This window comes from Tympanuchus pallidicinctus, unplaced genomic scaffold (genome assembly GCF_026119805.1).
Source record: "Tympanuchus pallidicinctus isolate F22 unplaced genomic scaffold, pur_lepc_1.0 scaffold24, whole genome shotgun sequence".
Taxonomy (NCBI): Eukaryota; Metazoa; Chordata; class Aves; order Galliformes; family Phasianidae; genus Tympanuchus; species Tympanuchus pallidicinctus.
This window is the reverse complement of record NW_026294741.1, coordinates 6,210,794-6,234,950: the sequence shown is the minus strand read 5'-3', so window position 1 is coordinate 6,234,950 and position 24,157 is coordinate 6,210,794. Positions and strand designations below refer to the sequence as shown.

General features: G+C 40.8%; 1 protein-coding gene across 2 annotated transcripts; it reads right to left on the bottom strand.

The window, feature by feature from the left end:
• Positions 1-3,209: 3,209 nt before the first annotated feature.
• On the bottom strand, positions 3,210-23,992 carry MYL10 (myosin light chain 10). 2 transcript variants are annotated; one of them, XM_052688876.1, is made up of 7 exons: positions 23,896-23,992; positions 16,615-16,701; positions 13,896-13,971; positions 12,398-12,502; positions 8,690-8,768; positions 4,512-4,560; positions 3,210-3,772 (listed from the first exon to the last, which is right to left on the bottom strand). In XM_052688876.1, the coding sequence occupies exons 1-7, from the start codon at positions 23,896-23,898 to the stop codon at positions 3,674-3,676; spliced, it is 498 nt and encodes a 165-aa protein (XP_052544836.1). In that variant the 5' UTR covers positions 23,899-23,992; the 3' UTR covers positions 3,210-3,673. The 2 variants fall into 2 exon arrangements, with proteins under 2 accessions (XP_052544836.1, XP_052544834.1); XM_052688874.1 differs by lacking the exon at positions 23,896-23,992 and adding an exon at positions 21,454-21,507.
• Positions 23,993-24,157: the final 165 nt, after the last annotated feature.

Below are 24,157 nucleotides of genomic sequence, written 5' to 3'. Positions count from 1 at the left end.
AGGGTTATACCTCCAGCTCATTAATACAAAATTTTAATGCAGTATTGGTGTTGTATTTTCACATTGAAAACTTAAATTTCAAACAATGTGCACCTTTGTGTCATTAGTGAAAATTCAAGATGTATCCTGAGATAACGTGTGCTGGCACATTACCAAGGTAAAGTGGCAGAGGGGAATCAAAGCTAAGGAAGTTTCTGGAATAGGAAGAACAGACTACAGGGGATCAGAGGCTGGCAATTAATAAGAATTAGAAGTCTGGAATAAACTGTTCCCCACACTGCCTAGAAACATATATAACTTTCACTGCTGCTGCTTCACAGAGAATTTTTTGTCCAACTTAGCATACCATGTTTTAAGAAAAAAATATGCACAAAGGTAATCCTAAAGAGAACAAGAACTGGAAATGGAGAAAAGATCACTGAGAGAAGTTGTAAGAAGAATGCTGAAAACTAAGCAGTCCTTCAGTGTACAATGTTCATTACAAAGAAGGTGGAAAGGATGAAATTGACTTCATTTGCAGACAGAAAGTTTTCAGTTAGGAGGAAAAACACACATATATATGAATAAGGTTTGCTTTGGACTTCAGGCTGCCTAGAAAGTTTAGACAGGTCAGGAAAAGAGTTTCAATAGCTCTGCCTACAAGGAGAACAACGAGCCTGGGGAAACTCATGAGATCCTTTTTCTTTCTTTTATGCCTGTTTATGACAGTGTATCTCAGATGCTGCTGCACCCATTCAGAAAGTTTCAGAAAGGTTTACAGGGTTAAAATTTTAAGCGTTAATAAAGCAGATTATCAGTTCTACACTGCACCTTTTTTTTTCTTCTTTTTTCACTCATCCGAATAAGCTGTTGTTTGTGAAGAGGCTGACACTAAAGAGCGACTGCCAGAGTTCACACGAGTTCAATTCCCAACTGAGCATTTTAGTGATGCTTTGGTGAGAATCTTGTTTTTGTGGAAATAACCTCAGCTCTTTGTTTCCTTTCGTTAGCTGAATCTGCATCCAAAACCCATAAGCACAGCTCCCTGTCCCCAAGTGAAAATGGAAGTTGAAATGAAACCAGGATTGATAAAGATTCTGAGAACAAACATTGTATTCATCTGAACGTTTGTCATTTCCCCTCTGAGGAGGTGCAAGGAGAAGCATAGATCCAGCAGTGTAGCTCAAGTTCCTTTGCAGTAAACATGGAGAGCCTGGGAGCTCTAGTGCTGACCCGAGGGAGGGAAGGGGTGGAATGCAGAACTGCACACCCAGACTGCTGTCTGCTCCAGAGCTGCACTCAAAGAAGTCATGTAAGTAGGCAATGACAGATGAAAGAGGATCTATCAAAAAGTGTGTATGCTTTGATGGAAAAAAGTATGTGACCTCATCTTTCAAGAATACCATCCTCAAAGTTTTTGTCTACCTACTCACACAAGGAAAAATAAATCTCTGTATAGAAGGAAGAAGGGAAGCCTTCGTGCTGTTTTATCCATCTTCGATCTCATTCTGAAATATTCAAACAGAACAAAAACCATAAGCACCATCTGACATCCGATGCCTGAATGACTTCAACTCCTATTCGCGGATCAGCCAGTATTCACTTGGTGGGGTCTGTGATTCTGTGCAACTCATACAAGGCAGTGCTAGACTTGGTACTTGGTTTGTGTCACAGTACAGCATTTTCCAGACCTGCTACTCAAACAATTTCCAAATGAAGACTGCAAGTGAAACATCCGTTTCTCATATAAGCAGCTCCTTTCTTTGCTAAGAAGTGCTGTCACTAATTTGGGCCCATATAGGTGTCCAAAGCAGAAGCTTATAAATAATTTTCTGCTGTGTCACTGAAAATACCTCCATGATCTCACATTTCCTAGCAACAATCTCATCCCATAAGCAGTGCTCCCACTCCTACAAATAAATATTTTGGGGGTAAAAATGCAGTCATGTGAAACAGGGGTGAGAACTGTGCTTGCACAGCAAAGCTCAGCTTCTGGCAAATAAGCCAGGAGGTGGAAAAAGAGGTTGTGCAGACTTCTGTGTTTTGTGGAGTTTGCTAGGCACTAAAACCAGTCAAACTGCACAGCCCACAGAGAGGGAGGGGTTTGGGTATCATGCAATTGTTTTAAACATTGCAAGAGCATCTGCCAGGAAGTGTCAAAACTGTCTCCACACCTTCAGCAAGATTCCCATAAGGAAGGACCAAATTTTGCTTCTAGTTGTGTCTACCGAAATTTTGAATTGATCTAATTAATGGTAGATGCATCTGGGATTCACATACTTACACCAGAAAAACACTGTTATTACAGGCATTTGTGCAGTGCTTCTGAACGTAGGTGCAAGGGGTGAGATTTATTATGCAGCTCAAGCACACATCCTTGCTAGGATACTTCTCATTCCAGTTTTCCCAATTACTGGTAGGCACTGTTTGTAGGGATTTGTTAGAACAACAAAAATGCAGGTGGGGCTGAATATCACTTCCTTAAAGTGCTAAAAAACTGCAGATGCAGATGCTAAATGCAGATGCTAAAACTTTTTCATCCAAGCTCTGCCTTGCCTGATGAGGGCAGAATTTGCCACCTTGCCCGCCAGTTCTCTTTCTATGAAAGAAACAGAAAAGAAGCAGCTTGTTACCTACTCTTCATGTCTGTGGGACTTTGGTGCCAGCAATACTAATGAAGAAGGAAACCGTTTTCATTAGTTGTTAAAAAAGCAGAAGTTTGTTTTGCTTTGGCTGCAGCGTTCTTCTGACTCCCACACAGGAAGTATTCGTGCAGTATTACACACAGACAGAATGTGTCCAGTTCCTAGAAGTCCAAATACAAGAAACTGTGGCCCATTTTAGAAGCTATGCTGATCTTGAATTATGAAAGTGACGGATAGTTTGCTTTCATTTGTAATCCTGGGCTACAATTCTTGAGTTCTTTTCTGGTGTTTTCCCTAGACTTCCAGATGACCTTTGGCAAAATGCAATCTTTCAACGTGTCCTTCACCCCTAAAACAAAGATCATGACCAACTGCTGAAAGAACTAGCCCTTACTGTTACTTCATGGACAACTTCCTACATATACAAAGATGCCCCTGAAGGGGAAATTCATTCTTGCTGGTTTCTATCAGTGCCTAGGTACATTTTGCTAGGAGAAAAATAGCCACTATTCCACTATGTCTGTTCTTTTGCACCAAAGCAAGAGAATCGAGTGGCTTATGAAACTGGCCACATCACTGAGCACATTCACAAGAGCTTAAGGTTGTTTTATTTGCACTTTCATTGCAAGGAGAAAGAATTTTATTTGCCAAATGCTCTTCCCAATGCAGTGAGTTAGAGGATTTCTCAATCAACACATGGAGCTTATATATAAAAGACAAGAGGTTAAGCAACATTGCAGTGCCCAATGGACCATCTGGTGAACATTAGGATTGTCAATAAATCACAACAGCATCAGTTCATCAAGAAAATTCCATTTCAAACCACTGATGAAAAAAAAAAGGATGGGAAAAAACTCACAAAAATTGGTATTTTCATCTTTTATAAAAACAGGAGCATTAAACAACTTTAATCTAATTTCACTTCTTTTATTGGTTCTCTTCTGATGACCACATGGCTTCACACACTGAATGTTCAGCCTTTTGTCTTGCACAGAAAAGCACAAAGAAATGACTTGGTGCATCATCACAGGAGAAGCTCATCTTTCAGTTTAGTCTTTCTCCTCACCATGGGTGATAACGTAACAGAGGTTCTTATAGTCAAGATTACCAGAGACATCTGGAGGGAAAGCAGCAAACATCTGGTTGATCTGCCAAGCAAACAGGAGATAAGTATTACAAACATGGGACTGCAGGACAGCAACAAGTACTGCTTTTCCTTTTCAGTCCAGTTCAGCTCTCTTCTGGCCTGATTTGTTAGCTACTATGGGAAAAATTCCTGCAGTTTCAGTAAAATTGAAATAGGAGCTAGGACCAAACTGGTTAATGCAATCCTGTTCAAATCGAAGTTCTGTATCAAATAGCTCTCCCTAAAGTACAGATAAGCCCTGACTGAGTAACGTATTCCAGTCTGCACCCCAATCTGCCATGAACAACTCCACTCAAACTCTTCTTCTGAAAAGAATGTCCCTCTATATTCCTCCCAGCCATCAGAATCCATGTTCTATCTCACACAAACCACGAAGTCAGTACTGCCTTTCAGAATTCATTTCAGATTTCAAACAAAATAATGCTTGCAGAAATGGAAAACAGATTACAGTCCCCACCTAAACACATTCATACTCTGGTAAATTCATTGCCCAGCTCACCATAGGAAAGAACAGCAAAAGACAGGCCATGCTTAAACTTGCATAGAAGTCCAAAGAATCTGTTTGACTTTGGTTTAGCCATGGAACTATTCAGAAGAGAGCTTTGAATTGTTCCTAGTTGCTAAAGCTGGCATCAGCCTTCTCTCAGACTGGATTTGAGCTGAATTCATGCATTTAAAGAGGGGCAAATGCTTATTGCTAGACAAACATCACTATTTTGGGTAAGGCAGAAGGTCCTTACCTCTTCTTGACTGAACCGGTCTGCTTGTGTCATAAGCATTTCTTTGATGCTGTGCAAATAAAATGAAATAACCTGATTAAAGGGTGATAATGACACATGACGATTCAGATGGCAGGATCCCTCCTGAAGTTGCATGAAAGAAAATCTGTGTGACCGCATAAATTAGAGCTGTTAATCCTTATATGATATTGTAAGAGATTTTCTGCAAGCACCCATCAGTGTCAGCACCTCGCTCTGCCAACTTATTTTGCTTTTGTGGCATTTTATAGAGGTTTAAAATTGTTTAAGGTTATTACTCTAATTGTAATACAGCAATTTTGTGTGCCTATCTTAACATAAAGTGGTACGTTTTCTCACTTGCTCTTTAAAGTTTGGATCACTTAACAAAACCAAAAGAGAGAATATTTTCTGTAAAATCTGAGGATGAAAGGAACAGAGCATGAAATAAGAAAGAGAGCTTGAAAGAGAACTCCAACAGCTATTCCAAATCATCATTTGAGAATCCCTTTATTTGCATGCAGCCATTCCCAGAGGAGACTGTGAAACTGTGTGAGATCTGTTGAATTTCACAGTGCAAGATCTTGATCTGGAGTTACAGAACTGTAACAAGGAGCTTATCCACACACAATCTGCATTCTATGCAATTACATCAAAGAGAATATTTTGGGGACAGATCCTCAGCTGATTTACCCTCTGTTTTCAAACCCGTTGTAGGAACTCAGTTAAGCATGTCATTTTTTTACCTAAAAGTATAGGTGAATAGGAACATCAATCCAACCCCTTTAGACCGAACGACTGTATCACTTATTTGGAAGGACAGAAAGAGATAACTGGAAAAGGAAGATTCTGGGTAATGTATGAGGACCTTGCCCACAAGGCCAAGCATGGAAATACTCTGGCAAGTTCTGGGAAATACTCCAAAGTCACAAGAGAGCTTAAGCTATCCTGTATGTTTTCTTTGCACTATTTTCCCATGCTCCTTACTTAGCAAAGTCTTTCTTCATCTCTTCCTCTCATATTGCCATTTCTGTCTTGTTGGGCTGGTATTTGTTATGTGACTGCATTTCTTGACATGGAATTCCTAAATGATCCCTGGTTGGAGGAACAGAGAGGTCATTCTCATCGATGTAAATTGATCATTGGATGTATGTGCACTGGGGCAAACAGAATCAGCATATGTAAATAGGAAGTGTGATCCAGGAAGGAGCTTGGTGAATAGAAGGAAGCACTTACAGCAGTTTTGTTAGAAGTCACAATAAACTTCATCAGAAACAGCACTGAATTAAAAAGAGATCTGGGCGTGATGTATCTTCTACTTACATGCTTGAAGTATTTAGGGGAAAAGATCAAATATCTAATTATAATCTTCTGATGCATAGCCCAGTAGGCTCTGGCACACTCACAAGGAAGAAGGACTGAGTTAAGGATCTATGCACATTTTCCATTATTTATTTTATAGGGAAATGAATGCTCATCATTTCCAAAGCTAGAGATTATGAACTTTTTTCTTTCTTTGTGTATATGGATTTCTTTCTTAAAGACTACTTGCTTCTAAAAAAAATAAAATAAATCACAACCACCTCAAAGTCTTCTGGGCAAAAAGGATCCATTTGCCTTGTTGTGGTTGTCTAAACGCTATCTCTTGTCCTGCCTGACAACAGTTCCATCTCCAGTTGTGAATATTTTGTTGTATTTTCCTTGTATTTTCAAAACATTTTCCCCTGTAAAAGCTCTGGGACACTTCGTTATTCCCCTGGGATTTCCCTTCATACATTGTTTTCTCAGGGAAAAAGCAGGTGAGTTAGAGTGAGCAGTTTTCTACAGCTACGATGAGAAACATTCCCAGCTCAGCCAGAGCAATCTCCAAAGAACCAGAATGCATTTATGCTCTTTGGGTCCATTTTCATCTGGTACAAATCTGTAAAGTTTTATTGGCATCAGCATTAGACACAGTTGCTGTTGGCCTGACTCACTTTGTCCAACGAATGGCATTTAGAACTGAATCATCTAACCTTTCCAAAAGCAATGCCAGTTTACACCAGTCGAGAATCTGATCTAAAGCACTTTTTCTTTTTGACATCATGCTAGAGGAAGGACTTTATGTGTGGTATAATGATGCAGACAAACAAACTCTGTCATTGAATTTGGAAGTAAGTTATAAACTCCCGAAGCTTCTGGAAAGGTTAGAAGGCTCCATCCCAGCTACCATCAAATGGACTAAGTGAGTCATTTCCAGACTAGAGGTGAAAACACGCAGAGGGAAGAGCCATAAAAATCCCCAGAAGGATGTTAACTCCATGAACATAAAAAGAAGTTCTGATTAAAAGGTCACTGTGGCTGGTTTAGGAGAGGAACATTCCAGGATTTTTTTTCATATGGAGAAATATTATTTATTAGCGTTAAACGTCACATTGAAAGTGCTGCATGAGCCAACGTAAAAATTATTTCAAAACCTTCAAATGTCTAAATTTTGGAAGCAAATGAATAGAAGTTAAACCTCAAAGACATTCATGGAATTGATTTAATGGTTTGCTCTGTAATGATCAACAATACCCTCGGGTCTAATAAGTAAACATTATGCTCTGTTGTGGTGATGAACTGAAACAATTGTCTAATGTTAGCAGTGTAATGGGGGTGGGAACAAGGTTGACCTTTTCCATTAAGTTTAAAAAAAAAAAAAAGGATTTTTCTCTCATCTTCATTTTGGAGTGTGATACTGCATTCCTAATTTGCCCCAAACTCCAACTGGCTCCCAGCATCTGAGGAATGTAGAACTGGATGCAGGGTGGCAAGCTGCAGATTTTGTATGCAGCACATTGTTACAGATAGGGGTGGGAAATACAGCATTTCATGGGTTTTGTATCATCAGAACGTTGTATTTCATGGTTGTGATTTCACTACCGTGTGATCTGGCCTATTGGACAGCAGGCTACATTTTATTCTGACAATGTTTGAGTCACTTCTGGTGTGTTACCAAGAGTGTTCTTCCCATGCTACTTGATAACATTAACCTCAAAGCAATCAGAACAACTGTTAACCCTCTGTTCCTTCCTGTTGTTTACTACATCCTCTTGTTGCATCTTGATTTAATTCATTTGGATGTCCTTTAGTGAAAATATTGTCTCTTGGCTTTGTTTTTTCCCACTGCTTACCATAAGAAGGACTCCATAATATCCATAATAGGACTCTCATACCCACTGGGAATTAAGTGCCAGTGTCATAAAAAAAGCATTTTGGTAGTGGAAGGAAATACTGTATGTGATTTTCCTACCCTAGGAAACTAGGATTTGGTTCCTTAATAAGCTTCTTGTACATATCTATTAGAAAGCTTACCTGAACTGGCTACTGCAGTAACAGTATAGTCCCCAAATTCACCATGGAATTTAGTCATATACATAAATCAAGGCACATAAAACATTTCACCAGAGCCTCGGGTCAGAGTCCCTCATACATTGCCCTGATTTGATATCATTTATCTCGTTTACCTGAATGCCTGCTTACACCATTTGGATGGTATAAGGAGGATTTGCATTTGTGCAATTAACACTTGAAGTCCTTTCACTCTGCTCTCTTGGTGTAACAGGTTATGAATACAAATTAGGTCCTGCCTCCTTATTTAAATAATAGCTACATCGATAATAGTTGCCCTATTATTAATAGCATTATTTGCTTTGGCTCTCAACACATCTAGTGGAAATTTACAGCAAATTCTTGTCTAGAAGCAGAAGGCTCCAACAGTAAGCATATAACAAGTAAAATGTTTTTACTAAAACCATGTCCCAGAGTTAATTAAATTGATCACTTCTTTAAAAAGGGGACTAGCTTTCCCATTTCAGTTAAGCTCTGACAGTCAGGCACCAGACATTCATTTTATTTTTACATATGGAGTTAATCTACAAAGAGTCATGTGTTGATTTATATCCAGACCTTCAAAAAAAGACTATCTAATGGCCTACATGTGATTATATTTCCGTTGCCTCTTGCAATGTCTGAAGACAATAACATCTCTTTTTGGTATACAAACACATTTGTACAATAGTCTGGTCTTACAACTCTGGCTTACAAAGCCTGCCTGTCTCTTAAAATACTGTGAAAAAATACAGCTTTTAAGGAGTTCTTTAAACTCGTGCTATTTATTAATAATAATAATATTTTAAAAGAACTTGAAATAAACTTACTAGTCTGCCTTTATGTGGCCTTTTCCTTCTGGGTCGAAAATCTTAAAAGCATTCAGAATGGTTTCTTCTGGGTCCGTGCCTAAAATTAATGGAATATAATTTAGGAGCCTGGGTGTATCTGTATCTGCTGAATACTTGCTATGTAACAATTGCATTCACTGGAGAACACAGCGAAATGGAGAATTCTGCAGTCGTAGGTTTGAAGACAAAGGTTCCTTAAGTTGGCTGCATTTGTCATGTCAGATAAACAATAGAGGTGAATAGTTCAGTGCTCAGAAGCTTTAAAATAATAACTCATATATATTCTGTGTCTGCAGGAGAGAAAACTTCCAGGAACTGGTCTCCAATATCAGTACCCAAAGGATTAGTGGCTTTCAGAAATGAAAATATAACAAACTGTTTCCCTCGCTGGTTTCCTTTAATCTTGTACTGTATGTTCCTTGCAAAAACACTTTTTGATGTTACTTGTTCTTCACTATACAGAGAAGAGCTTACTTCCCTCACTAAATGGAGCTCATCATAAAATCTGGATATCAGTGGAACGCAATGGAAGCAGGATGATCAGTGTGAAATGGTGACTGGCTCTTATGTTCTGTAGCACACTTCCACTTCAGTATTTCTTCACAGCAACACAATAAATGTTATTTATGTAAACAGGATGGTTAATATGGGATGGTTTATAGGATGGTTTAAAGCACTGGACTGTGGCTCCAAGATTTTGCCTCTGCTAATAGCTGGGCCACAAACTTTTGGCATGACTTTAATTTCTCTGCTTCTTTGCTCCCAGCAATAAAATGATAGTAAGAGTCTTCATTTTCTTTCATTCTTTATCCGTCCCATCTATTTAGATTGCAAAAAAAAAGGTGCATCAGAGAATAGCTTTCACAGTGCCTTAATCTTGACTGGGATGTTCTCACTATTCTGTAACACTGTAGATTCTGACTATTCTCATTTACAGAGAGTTTCTACCCACACCAAAAGATATCCTACATGCTCTGTTTTTGACTGTTCCTCAGTATTTCAAAACATTATAGTAGTATAATATAAATCATTATCCATAACTTCAGGAAACCAAACTTACAGGCTGGTACATTGACACATGAAGTTACTTGGGATGCTGAAATGTTGAAAGTGTGATTTAAAAAAAAGAAGGAAAAAAAAAAAAAAAGAATCCATTACTATTTAAATTTATGTTAGAAAGTTTGACAGAGAAAGAACCAGAGCAGAACCCAGGCATGATTCTCTGATTTAACAGCTCAACTATATATATTTCTGACATCTCCTGAGTTTTCTTTGTAATCATAAGGATCAGTGGTGGAATCTTAGTAGATGTGATGGTCATTGAGCAGAAAACTATATGGCCTCCTTCTGGTCATTCACTGTGTACATAGATTTTTCTGCCAGCGTGGATGCAGTGTATTCATTCCACAATGAACAGATAATCAATATAACGAGCATTGGTATTTAATGAGTGCTTTGATTGTTCTGTGAACAGAAACTTCTTCCATCTCTGAGGAAAAGTCTGCATTTAAAGTAGTCACCACTGTGTGGGGGATTATTTTTTTTTTCCCCCTTACTGTGTTTTACATTTTCTGCTCTGTCATATCCTTGGACTTTGGCTTTGAAGAGAAGCAATGCAGCAGGCATTCTTTATTGATTAGCTGGTAAATAAAGTGGTTTCTTTGATGTGCGGCATCTCTGTTTTCTGTACAAATTGTATTATTCTGACTCCCTGTAGAAACAGCTCCATGTGGTTGGCATTAACATAAACTGAGTTTTGTTAGCTGTTCATCTGGCATCATAATCTCTATATACAAAGCTAAAGCTCGTCCGAAAAATCCCAGCTTCCCCTTTATGACAGAAATCAATTATAGCACAACAAATTTTACTTAGAAAGCACCTTTCACCAAATTCTCTGAGTGGTACTTAGCTAATAAAGAGTGTTGCACAATTGCCATATCCACTTCCTCTAGCCTTTTTTCCCTTTCTAATTGCACTACAAAGGCTCTTCATCCCAATTAGTTTTGATTGGGAATGTGCAGTCTTTTGGCTCTGCTTCCTTTGCATGACAAACCCAACCAGAAGGGCATGACAAGCACAGCTGTGATTTTCCCTTCACCAAATGGAAAGAACAAAAACCTTCCTTCTCTTCTTGTAGCCAACAGGAAACCTGCAAACAAGAGGGGCATGCTTTACCATTTACCTTCCTGTGCTGGCGCTGGTTTTAGGCCACACAATTGGCAGGGCCAGAATCTGCCAGCCTCAGCAGTCATAAGAGATGAGAGGGGAGAGGGGGGAAGGAGGAACAGCTCGCCTCCATGCGATCATAAGCAACACAAATATACAGCAATGTACCATCAGAAACAGCTGTGTATCCAGAAGGAAGAGCACAGAGCAGGGCACTGCCGACTTTGTAGGGTGGTATCCAGAATGTAAAGGTGTGGGTAGCACTGTGGTGAAGACAGAGTGACGTCTGGGTAATACAGTCCTCAGTGTCAGTCTACAGCCTCCTCTGTCACCCTTATACTTCCCAGAAATACTGTATTTCTTAGCAATAGTGTGTTTCTTTGAGGACTGGTTACATCAGTACTTCCTACTAGATTTCTTTATTTTCTATTCCAAGGGTAGAAAGTCCTTCTTTGGAACTGTATTCAGCTGTACAAAGCCAGAGGCAAGCTATACAATACAACTTTCTTAAGAAGATGTGATCAGATTTTTCAGTTTTTTAAGTATTTCTTATTTCTCTTATCTGCATAATTTTTACCCCAAGAAAGAGAAAAAGAGGAAGAGGGAACTGAATAGCATTAGTTGTTTTAACAGACTTCTTGAATGTGCTTGGGCAAGCCAACTACCTCGCTCTGAAAGCCAAGGCTTTGACCTATATCTAATGCTCACAGGAAGATGACCAGAGGCTTCTCTTGGTTTCACACTCTATTTTATAGTTTCCAGACACATTCAGTATCAAAGATCTGACCAAATTACTACCTTCCACACAGATTTTAGTACCCATCTTTTCTAAACTCACTACAGTCATTCTTATATATTCTGTGGCAATGGGCCAAATTCCTCTTGCTATCATTCTAAATCCACTGAGATTAAACTAGTCCCATTTATTTATTCATTAGGACTTATTCTGCAAAATCTTCATTCAACTTAAACCAATGTCTTAACTGCCACTGACCTCAAGTAAAAGCAAGCCTGGGCTACTAAGTTACTGATGTAAGAGAAAATGGGGGATACAGTATGCTTCTTCATGCCCTGTGACTACAAAGATGGTGCAGAGGTCATGTGTGCATAATGAGCCAAAGGAGTGCAGAAAGGTTTTTCAGAGAAATGCTGATGATAGTTGTAAACCATCTAACACTGGCAGGAATACCAGCATAGTGTGAGCAACAGACCTCAGCCTAGAACTCGCAGATGGTGAATAATTCTTCTGCAGCGTGCTCCAGGTAGCCATGATCTCATTGCTTTCTAGACCTCAGCATGGCACTTCCATGTTAGCTTATGCAAGCTGAAATCACACCTTTGATTTGTCCTCTGGACCATCCCTCTGCCTTTTCATACTTCATCTTGTCTGCAAAACTGGAGATCACTCCTTGCCTTTAAGCATTGTTCCCTGGATATATTATTATAATTTGCAAGGTACTGAGATATTTCAGTGCTGAGCATCTTTGACAGATACCTGTCCAACCCCCCAAAGGTACTTACCTTTCAGTTTTTCCCCAAACATCGTAAGAAAGACAGTGAAGTTAATGGGACCTGGCGCCTCCTTCACCATGTCTTCTAGCTCTTCATTCTTGACATTCAGACGACCTGCAGCAGAGATCATTTTTCATAATAAATCCCAAATTGTGTTCTAAAAAACAATTCCCATTCATCTCCTCCCACTGGGGAGCTCAGGGCTCTGTGTAACTTCACTAATAACATGGTGGAACACAAATCCAGAATACTCCAATGCATTCTGAGGTGGAATACCGAGCAAAAGATAAAAAAGGAGGAAGAGGGATAAATGATACAGACCAGGCCAGCAGCAGACCAAAGAAGGGGCTACTTTCAATTAAATTCTTTTTCATTTTATTTGTTGTTGTTGTTGTGTGTTCTTTCTTTTAACCTCAGGTGAAAAACAGACTGTGTTGATATTAATATAGCAGAGTTTAAATGTGACTGAAGTGGATCCAAAGTCTCAGGCTTTGCCCTCCTGTAAATTGAGATGTTGAGATGAGTACAGAGCAGATGGATGAGTTGAGCAGTCCTATTCCTTCCCCATCATTGCACTGGACTATTGAGAATTTAGAATCCAGCATCCCTACTCAAATTGAGTGGGAATTTGCTGTGACTGTACTTTATAAGCATTGCAGGGCTTCACTGAACGTGAAGGATAGCAGAATGTGGCCTTAAGAAATAAATATTTCAGAGCAACAGTAGCTAGAGGCCAAAGTTTGCAAACTTCTTTGTCACAACAAAGAGTTCAGGAGCTTCTGCTCTTTGCACCGACTCTACAGCAGTCTGATTCCACCCTGGGGAGCACTAGAGATTCTTATCAAACTCTTTTTAATAAGATCCAGATGGCAAAAGCCCAAATGCCTACATCACTGTTCAAGCCTCAAATGTTACAACATGGATACAGCTTCATGTTAGGGCTCATGAGCATTCTGATTTTTCCTTTTCTTGAGAAGTTTTTCTTTAAGATGCTTGATGTTATCAGGATTGCAATGCACATGAAATGGACAGTACCTAATCTCATGACACGCACATTCCATCCCACATCCGCGCACAACAGCACAGAACCTCACATGAAGTCTTCCTGCTTTGGTGTGGGCAGAGGGGCAGCTAGTCCATGACAAGAACGTTAATTGGTAGATACTGCATGACTCGTAGATAAAAAAAGGTGCAGCTTGTGAAGCCTGGCTTCAGAAGCAAATCAGAAATGCCTGGCATGGACCCCGACTTGGGTGGGCTTTTTATGAAATAGTTGCAAGGGAAGGATCAGTGCCTTTGGAGAGCTGCCAGCTGCACAGCTCTGTAGCACCCGCCAGTGAGTCCCAGAGAGACTTCATTTAGTGTCTGAAAGAGGCTGCTTGGGAGATTTTCCAGCTGGAGCTACGTAGTCAAGATAGCAAACTGAACAGGTTTCCTTTTGCCCAACTAATTCGAACACAAACCACCGTTTCTTTAAGGTTTGATGTAATTATTATTACCAGCTTACCTAGTGCAGCAAATGTGTCTCTCAAGTCTGCTTTGTCAATAAAGCCATCCCTGTTCTGATCCATGATGGTAAAAGCCTGTTGGAAGAAAATAGGCAACTTACTGTCATATTGCACAGAACAGTGCTACAGTCACATACTAATACAGAGGAGCGTTATGCTGTAAAGAATATTTAACTTCCTTTGATTCATCCACACCAGGCCACATCATTGCACTTTCCTCACTTACAACACATTACTGTGCCTTGGCAAGGGGCTCAATTAAACCCACCCAAACTTGTTACAAAGTTAATGCTCGGGGCAGCATAGGGATGGGCAAAGCCAATGTTGACAGCTGCTTCCATTCGGGCTTTAATCCATAAAATGTGGGGTCAGGAGCTACTCCTGTGTGCTTTGTTTGCTTCCTGTATCTCCTTCCTTTGCTCAGCTATCATATTCTGTAAAACATTTAATTACTGCAAGTAGTTCTCCGCTGTTGAGAAAAAGTCTTTTTCCTCTTGGCTTCAGGGCGATTCTTCACACACAGACAGCTGAATTTCCAAAAGCACTGAGAAACGCAGGATTCACAGTACGGTTTATTCACAGTTTATTTCCCTTTTCAATAAATTGCATCCGTCAGCCTGTATTCTGTGCTCTGACTGACCTTGATGCTTGACCTTAAATACTTCTTGTCAGGCAAAATTTAGCTGCTGATAACAATCAAACATTCCTTATCCAGCCAGCTAACTGCTTATCTGTCCGTCTATTTACCTATCTGTATGTCTGTCATTTGCTGCTATCACACTTTTAATGTTTCATTGATTTTGAAAGATTTTAATGACCTAAAATTCCCCTGGATACACTATGGGGAGTATCAGCAGAACCAGGCACATCTCTGAAGCTGGTTATCTGTCAGATGTGCACATCAATATGAGCTCGTATCTTGATGGAATTATTTTTATTTCAAGATCATTATGAAAAACAACCCTCTCCTTGGAATACAACCAGTCCACTCAAGTATCTTTCAGAGTCCACTGCTCTACAGGATGCATTTCTTTCCACAGCTGCATTATAATCAACATATCTTCAACCAGTTTGATCTCCAGTTTCTTACAGAGCTCCACTGCTCACATTCCAGTTTGCCATGTGGTAACTTGCAGCATGCATGTTCCCAACCCTTCACTTACCTGCCAAGCCACCACCTAATAAAAAATCAAGCTCAACTCTTTATTGCTGATAAAGCATCCCCACAGTTTGGAAGAAAGAATGAAATGCAAAGACCAAAGCAGAGCCCAGCAAAATCACAGAGAAGAGGAAGAGTGTCAGGCACTCTTTGATCACTACATTCCAGAGGAGTGAAATTAATGTGAAGTATTGACGCTGATACATTTTCTAGTGAGCTGGTTGCAATCTCTATGTAACACTGTTCTGACAAAAAATGACTTATCAGCCAAAATGCATCATTTGTTCCAAGTAGGCAGTCTTTAAACACCACGTGGCCTTGGTTTTTAACTGCACCTCTCCACTGCCTTGTGACTTTGCCATTATTCCACCACCATCCTCCCAGAAATGTTCTAAGTGCCATCTTATTCAGAGTAGTTCAAAAATAACATTCTGACCAATTGCCCTTTCTGGTGGCAGGTCTTCCAGCAGTCATCCCCAGACAGAATGAAACTGGAGGTTCATAGGATGCTGACAGAGGTGGGAGAAGAGTGCTAAAAATATTCCCATTAAATCTGGGGAAACTTCACCTGGCCTGTAGTTACAATCCTTTGTAATCCTCTCAGTCCTTTTGATCTCATTCACCACTGAGTTTTACTGATGAGAATCCTCATGAAAAGTAAAGTTGAAATCCACATACACCAAATGAAACAGCAGCTATTTATCACATTGGAAACAGTTTTGGAGATGTGAGTTAGCAAAAAATTAGGAAAAAAATAATTTAAAGTGACCAATCTGTGGAAAATGTGATGGTGTGACAGATATTTAAAATGCCTATTTAAAAAAATAAAAATAAAAAGTCCAAACTCATAAAATTATTTGTTTTTATTTATGCACCAGCTCTTAAGCCAGCTAATTAGGTTTGCCTCATCACAGCTAACTGATCAAAGAATCCATAAAGCTTGGAATACCAATTCTCTGGGACCTAAAAGATGCTCAATTTGTTAACCTCAACATGTTGCTTTATTTTATGGGCATTTATGGAGAAAGTTGGCTGAGGATTTTCTGGTATTTTGGTTTCTAGTTTGTGGGCAGTATTAGATGGGCACAGAAGAATATTTCTGTTACCACTGTGGAACAGTCCAGGAATTAATGACCTGATTCAATACAACATCTCCATTCAGGATAATACTTGAGCATGCAAAATTATTCTTATTTAAAACAGCACTTAAACTTAACTTTAAATGTATGCCCAGGTATTTTCCTGAATCGGGGCTAAAGTGGATGAGATAATTTTCCTTTATTAATTTTTTCAGTGCTCAGAGTTTTTTTTTTAAGTAAGTCTGGAACTTGAAACAGGAGATGCAAGGAGAGACAGAATGAATGAAAGAAGGAATGAAGGAAAGAACAAACAAACACACAAGGAAAACGATATACCAGCCAAAACCACAGAGATGATTCAGAAAACAACTGTGTGTTCTATTAAAGCAGATGGAGAATTGAATAAGGATTACAAACAAAACCTATGTTATTTATTAGTAATGACAGGAGACTATAGAAAACAGAAGAATAGTGACCAACTTCTTTGAACTCCTGGATCTGGGTTTGTTCAAACATAGAGAATACATTGGAGCCACCTTCTATCTTCTTCTTTGCCTTTTTTGGAGCCTGTAATACAAATAAGAAGATCAAAAATATATTGCCTTGTCTGTTTACCATGAAAACAAATTCCTTCTTTTACAGAAGATAAAATATATACAGGCACGTAATACAAGATGATTGTGTTTGGTGTTTTTTAATTCAACCCACAACAGATATTCACATAAACAGACAAAAGCAGGATAAAATATGCTTGCTTTAGTTACAGCTGAATCTCTCACTGAGGGTTCCTGCTGTTCCCCTGCTCTAGCTCAGAACCTGACAGCGTGTATAAAGAGGGACGTCTTGTCTCCGTGCTGCGTTAAAGAGGTGAGGGACCCAAAGTGTGACTCTGGGTATCACAGCTGTGTGTTCCTCGGGCAGAACTTCCCTCCTGCACTGGCTTTGCAGAGCTCTGAACTATGGGAGGAGCAATTAACAGTCACACTCAGAGTACAAAGTTAAATTCCCAACCTGTTATTCTCAAGAAATACAGGCAGTGCAGGTGAGTCCCCGTACAAAGTCCTTCCCAGGTCCCATGTAAGAACAGACTCAAATATTAGGCCCTGCATGAAGACTGAGCTCGTGAAATACAAAGGGAAATTATATCATTTCCTACTGACTTAGAAAAGTTCACAAGTCTGCTCTGTCTGGACCAGCACCAAACACATTCTTCCTATGTAGGAATGCCTTTTATACTTGGAGAAGAGTCTGTATTCTTGCACTGACCTATGATATCACACTGTGTTGCCTTACCAGCCCATACATTTATAATACTCAAGATAGTTATCATCAATAAAAGGTAGGGCCTGCTTTTATCACTGTTCTGTAGTCAGAAGACTGAGACACAGAAAGACTTGGGAGAGAGCTGAGATGTTATCTAAGAATCCAGCACCCACTGGAAATCAGTCAGAACCAGACATCCTCACGTGTGTCTGAACAAGGGCCCAACCAGCTCACCTGCCTAAGACAATACAGTTTTTGTTTCCCAGTGAAGAACAAAACCTGTGATTCCTATGGATTACAGACACGTTCCAACCACAGCATTATCTTTACTTGGGGCAGGATAACGAACCACACCACCGCCTTTTGACTCCCCCTGCAGATGGATTATGCTTTTATTTGTCATTTCTACTTTTATATTTCATCATCACAGTCCCACCTGGTTCTCACGTCATGGAAGATTAGTCTTAGTTTGGGCTATTCTGCATGAAACAGAAGGGAACTTCTACTGTCTCCTTTTATCAGAATAAAAAAGCCTGTGAAAGTTCCAATTCAATACTGATTTCAAATATCCTGAGGAGCAGAGCAGCTCAAGGAAATATTCCCACCTCACTCTGTTTGAAGTATACATTGTCTGATCAATTTAATTTGCCAGGCAGATATCTGCACTCAGCCATTCTGCTTCAGATTCCAGGTTGAAAATTTGGGCTATGGTAGACATTCACCCAAATGTCCACACTCCAGACCTGTCAGTCTCTAACCAGCTAATGCAGAGCAGTCAAATCTGGAAATAGGAATGGAAATGGAAGAAAAAAAATATGTTTGTAGTGACGAGAAAAATATGGACAGAATGTCACCACAGGCAAGGAAAAAAGAAAAAGTGAATAAGTGGATTATTTAATAAACGTAGAAATATTGATTTTGGAATAAATAGATTCCCTCCTCCTCCTCCATATGAAATAAGTGTTATTTTGAGCAGTAATGGGCAATCATCCACATAACATGAGGTGCCTGCTGGAGGTTTTCAGCACTTCCAGATTGACTGGAAATACTAAGGACAACCCTAAGTTTTTACAAGGCATTTGTTGCCCGAGGTAAAAAGAAGGCAGATGCTGCCCAGCAGAATGCATTGCAAACTGCCTGGGGGAGCTGACCACACAGCCTCGGCCTTTGGGATGGGGCAGTGAAACCTGGGCTCCTGTACTCACGTAACTGGTTGTTACAAAAGCAAAACATGCTTTACCACTCTCATGCTCTGCTGTGCTGTGACCAAATACAGAACATCCATTTTCAGCATGATAAATATACCCCACAATAGCAAGCAACCTGCATCTCTTTAAACTGGTACCACAGTGAGGAACAGGAGGCTCCAGCTCCAGGTTTTGTTCACTTTAAATGCCAAGCATTGGCAATGCCTCCATCATTCCTCATTTAGCTGGTCTTCTGTGATGTAAGCGTCTAAGCAAGGATTGTAGCTGAAGGAAAGAGTTAGACAAACCCAAAAGCTGTAGCTCATTATCTGTCAAAACCAGATCAACAGAAACAAAAACACCCCAAACACCCTCAAAATTTCTTGTGTTAGTGAAGTTCTATTCAAGGCAAAAAAAGACTGAAGACTATTTATCCAGAGAAACTAATCTCAGCACAATGCTTGTTCAATGCTTCTCTCTGGTTCATCATTTCCAGGGCTGATAAAGGAAATCAGTGTCCATGTGGCTCCATCTATCTTTTGAAGCTCTGGCTGTAGATCTATTTGTGACCTATTCGCTTGTGGAATGGGGCTGAGACCACCAATACGATTCACAGGGCTAAGAAACAGCTGTCAGATGGAATGGCTTCAAGCTAAGTATTCTGCTATCTTGGATGATCTCCTCTCTTTTTGGATATGCAATACTGGAAATGTAATTTATCTGCTCTAAAAATCTTGAAAATTCATGATCACAGAAAGAAAGTCCAACTTGATGGGTGGGAGGTGGCATGAAGAGGAAGGCTGAGAGGTATAGATGTGGACAGGAACTGAGGACAGCACACAGTCACTGCTGTTCTGGTGGATCAAATAAAAGGCAGGTCTAGAAGAAAAGAAATAGGTCTCTGCTGCTACCTGACAACCCCGAACACCCCACAATTTTTTGATTAATAGAATCAGACTCTTACAGAATGTCACAGTTTCATAAATTTAGTAGGTGACCTACTGAGGAGCAAGTGGGTGACTGATACATGACTGCTGTCTGCCTTGGTTTCCCCATTTGTAAAATGCAGAGTGCACCGAGCAGCACTCTGCGATGATTGCTGCTCTATCTTTGCAATGTGTGCTTTGAGACTGACATACAAAACATGCCAGATGAGGAACTGAAGAGCTGGGGGTCCCCTGGGCTCAGATTCCAAGGCACAGCAGTGGGAAGAATGTTGCAACAACTGAACAAGCCTATTAATATTCCTGCTTGAGTGTATTAATCATCCCATTGTGAAGAAAACAACACTTCACTTTAGAAGAGAAACCGCAGGCTTGTTGCATATCACTCATTTGTCTTACTAATGTTAGCACTCACTCAATTAGCCTGGATTTTAAAGGGTCTTTCTTTTTTTTTTCTTGTAAGGTTCAGATTGTTTTAGAAGCTTTGCATGAACAATTGAGCCATACCAAAATGTGGCCCCAAGAAAACTCCATTGCACCAGGCACTTGCTTTGAGCTGCGTTTCCTTCTCTGCATTTCTCCTGTTTGGCAGCATCAGGGGACAGAAAGGACAGGGATAGAGCAGTGACATGGACAGCAGAAGCCACGAGTGCATGCTGCCTTTGCCTCTGGGGATGGAAGAGGAGGGCTTCATTCTACACACAATGTTGGGAGCGAGGGTGAGGTTTAAGTGCAGCAGAGTGACAAAATATCTGATTTCAGAGTAACTTGCAAAGAGAAGCAGTCAGGAAATCAGGTTATGTTCCACATATCCCAGAAAAGCATGGCAGCACAGCCTAATGGCTGCAAAATAAAGAAGGTACAGCTGCTCCTCACACGGTGCTCAGGTGCACGTAGCTGCTCTTCTACCTGTGGGCAGTGGCCACCCCTGCCCTGTGTTTGTGCCAAGCAGGAGCATCTCCTCGAGCAGTCACATAAGAAGGGCAGCACTCTACCAGAATCCACATCTTTGGATTGATTTGACTTGGAGTGGTCAGCTCCTTCTTTGGTCCACCACCTCCTCAACCACTCAGAAAATACCCTAGATAGGTGCAGGTGACACAGTTTGATATTCCTGACAGTCTAAGTTACAACACAAGCAGAAACATTTCCCTCTTGGCAACATATTGTGTCTTATGCCATTCTTTTTTTACCAAGGAGGACACCAACCATTTCCACCTATGGCTGAGTAGGTCTCCTGGGAGGGAGCTCTTGGAGAAGCACAACAGATATGCTATTAGGAGCCTGATTCTGTTGTCTTGTACCTCTGTACAACCATTATGTGCTCATTCTGCCCAGGGCAAACTAGTCATAAGATACTAACAGATTTAAACTGCATTGTTTCTCATTTTACACTTCCTTCCTTTGCAACTACATCTGTGACTACAGAACAGACAGCAACATCCATCATCTTGCTCCGACTCCGTCCCCTACTGTGATCTGCAGTACGATGCTAACTCTGTGCTACCATTACTTCTCCATCCATCATGCTCTCTCTGTAGTTTTCCTCTACTCTGGGACCTCAGTACTGACATTTCCCATCTCTGAGTTGCTTTCATTATCAAATCCAGCTTCTGAACCAAAAGTTACATCTTAGGCCCGTCCAAAGGGTTTGGGGATTGTTGTTGCTGTTGCAATAATTTACATTGTGTCTGCACCCCAGCTAAGGAAAAGCCATCATATTTCAGTACAGATTAGGTTCCTTTTGTGGCAGGTGAGCAGCATTCGGGCAGCCCAGTGCACGCCCCTCAGGGAGCAGTCTAGAGGAGCAAGCAGCATAACCTGCTCTGAGGGCACAATTTGCATTTCAAACAGGCAACAGCCTCAGATCATTCAAATAAAAACCCACGTTATCAGAGCTGAGAAACACAAGATCTTTTCATTACCTGCTCTGCACTCACACCGATCCCTCCCTTCCCATCCTCACTCCGTTTCAGATGCAGTCCCAGCCTCCCACACATGCACAGACACACACACCTTTGATCCCTGCTAGATACAAAAATCTGTTGGCCTGCATCCTCCCTGCTTCCCGCTCCCGTGTGCTGCAGCATTCTCCTTTGCCCCACATAAGATCACTTTCCAATCTCCGTTCTTCCCTCGTGCAGATGCACACAGATCGTTGCATGTCCCAGGAGCAGGAGGGCACTTCTCCAACCACAAACCTCTCCACCCCTGTGACCCAGAGCTCACCAACCGTTTCCCCATCTAACAAACCTTTCCCAGCACCCCCACATTGCCCTGCAGCCCCTCCCCACCTGCAGACACACGCAGATACTGGAGCTGCATGTGCAGAAGCACACACACACTCACAGCCAAACATACTCTGTGTTTTCAGTGGGTGACATCAGCACTGCTTTGCTGTTTCAGGACAGCTGGTGCATTCCAGCAGCAGAGCAGGCTGTTTGATCAGAAGGCCGTCTGGTTTGGGGTACTGGTTGCCTCCAGCATACGGTTTGTTACGAGGTGTCACCAAGATGAATGAACACGGGAACATCTTGCACACCCTTCCCTCTCTCCTCCCATATTCCCCCTCCTTTCAGTCCACGCAGACATCACTGACCCAACATCACCAAAATTCTCTGGAATTAGTGGAGAGCCTCAGATTGCACTCAGAACTCTGCTCCATAGCACTTGTGTGGTCTGCTGGCATTGGAAAAAATGCTCACTGAACCCTGCCTCTCCTGTTCTCATCAGCCCTGTATGTCAGAGCCTGGTAGCACTGCCTGACTTGTAATTATTTTTTACTATGCTGCTTTGTCTGCACTAATCCTTTGAAAGTAGCTTTAGTGCACATCTGAAATATTATGATGCTATAAAACCTCTGTAATATTTATAAATCCCATAAGACATCATAAAGAGAGAAAAAAAACCTCCCCACAGAGTTCATCTAGCATAATTACATATACATTTCCCTCTGATTAATAAAAAATGATCACTTCCTTATGTAAAGATATTCTTCAGCTTTCTTTCATTTAAGGCTATTTTTTTCTTCCCATGTTAAATCTGTTTCATGTGTCCCTGTATAGTAAGGTACCTCAGAAGATATTTTCCCAAAACAAAAGGCGTGATGAAAAGAACCATCACAGAGAATCATCAGCTGAACTGAGAGTGCGGAAACAGAACAGTCTATTGCTATATTGTCGCATCTCCTGATCTCACCACAGAAGGTCCTGAAATATCCTTGAACATCAAGCAGGCAGTGTGTCATCCCTCTAAACAGAAAGGAACTGGTAAATATATATATATATTTTATAAAGAAAGACAGAAAGAAAGGAGGAAGGAGACCCAGCACTTCTTCCCCCCTCCTGCTTCCAACAAAAGGGCTGGCTGAGACCTCGCTGAATCTGATTGAAGGGAAGCCTGGAAATACACAGCTGGAGAGGAGGACAGTGTCCATTTCTGAAATAGTGGTCAAGGACGTGACCTGGTGTGCTCAGTGCACTACCATTTTCACTGGGCTTACAGGCTGAATCTAGATCCTACGTCTGTGTGTAGATGTTAGAAATGGCTTCGAATGGGGTTTTATCCTGCTCTTAGATCACATTCTTCACCTGGTTAAATGGGATTCAGGTTAGAACTAAGTTTTGAGAAACGTTTTCATATACAACTCCCTCTCCAGTGTTCTCCAGAATCAACTATTCCTTAGCCAGAGGGAGCCACTGGGCAGCATTATTCTAAGGCAGTCCGAAAAGGACCTGCAAAATGGAGAAAATAAGAGAAAATCACCAGCTTTTCCTTTTCTTCCTTTTTTAAAATTTTGGAGTCATTTCTCTGAATTTGCAAAAGATGAAGATAGAGCCCTGCCTGCCCGCTACCCCTCGGGCTGGAATTCTTTGCTCCTCAGAATCACATCAAATGCACCTTTGGTGCACAGGAGCTGTTTGAGTGCGAGCGAAAAGCCAGCAGTGAGCAAAGCAAAGATAAGACAAAGAAATCTCTGCGGTACTTCCTATTTCTTTCCCATCTCAAGAGCAACTCAATTAAAATTAGAGAGATATCCCTTACTCTTCCCATCACGCCATAGCAGACCTTAGCACTAATTAACACCAGCCATGCCAATCATCAGTAAATTAGCCTTGGAAAGAGATGCACAAGCTCTTCCCTTCAGCAAGTGCATCTGTGTTCCCTACCTTACCCATTGTTAAACACACAGAAAGTCCTTGGAAGTTCACAGCTCACTCAATGGGATATATCTTCATTTTGGATGCCATATTAAGTAAGAGATGTCATGGGGTCCAGTGTGATCATTACTGCTCTGTTAGAACTGCCACGGTCGGAAAGAAATACAGAGAAATATAAAATGACAGACATGGAAAGAATAAACCTACCATGCTGCTGCTTCTCCTGTCCCTTCTCTGCCAACTAGCCAGCCAGCAAACACAATGCCAATTGCCTCTTTATATAGTGTCACCAAGGAATAAAAATATGCCTGCTCCAAGTTTAGACAATAGATGTAAGATTGGAAAAGTGCAGTAATTGGATCCCAATACCATTCCAAGCATCTGTTCCATGCACAGCTTTAGCTTTCACAGAAATAATGTGGGAGATAAGAGTAGGCAGTTGGGATACAATTGTACAGCGCTCACAATG

Excerpts from the sequence above, each read along its gene's own strand:
- MYL10 (XM_052688876.1), bottom strand. Across the intron at positions 12,503-13,895 it reads AGACACATTTGCTGCACTAG|GTCGTCTGAATGTCAAGAAT; the intron begins GTAAGCTGGTAA and ends TCTCTGCTGCAG. Across the intron at positions 3,773-4,511 it reads ACCGGTTCAGTCAAGAAGAG|ATCAACCAGATGTTTGCTGC; the intron begins GTAAGGACCTTC and ends TTTGCTTGGCAG.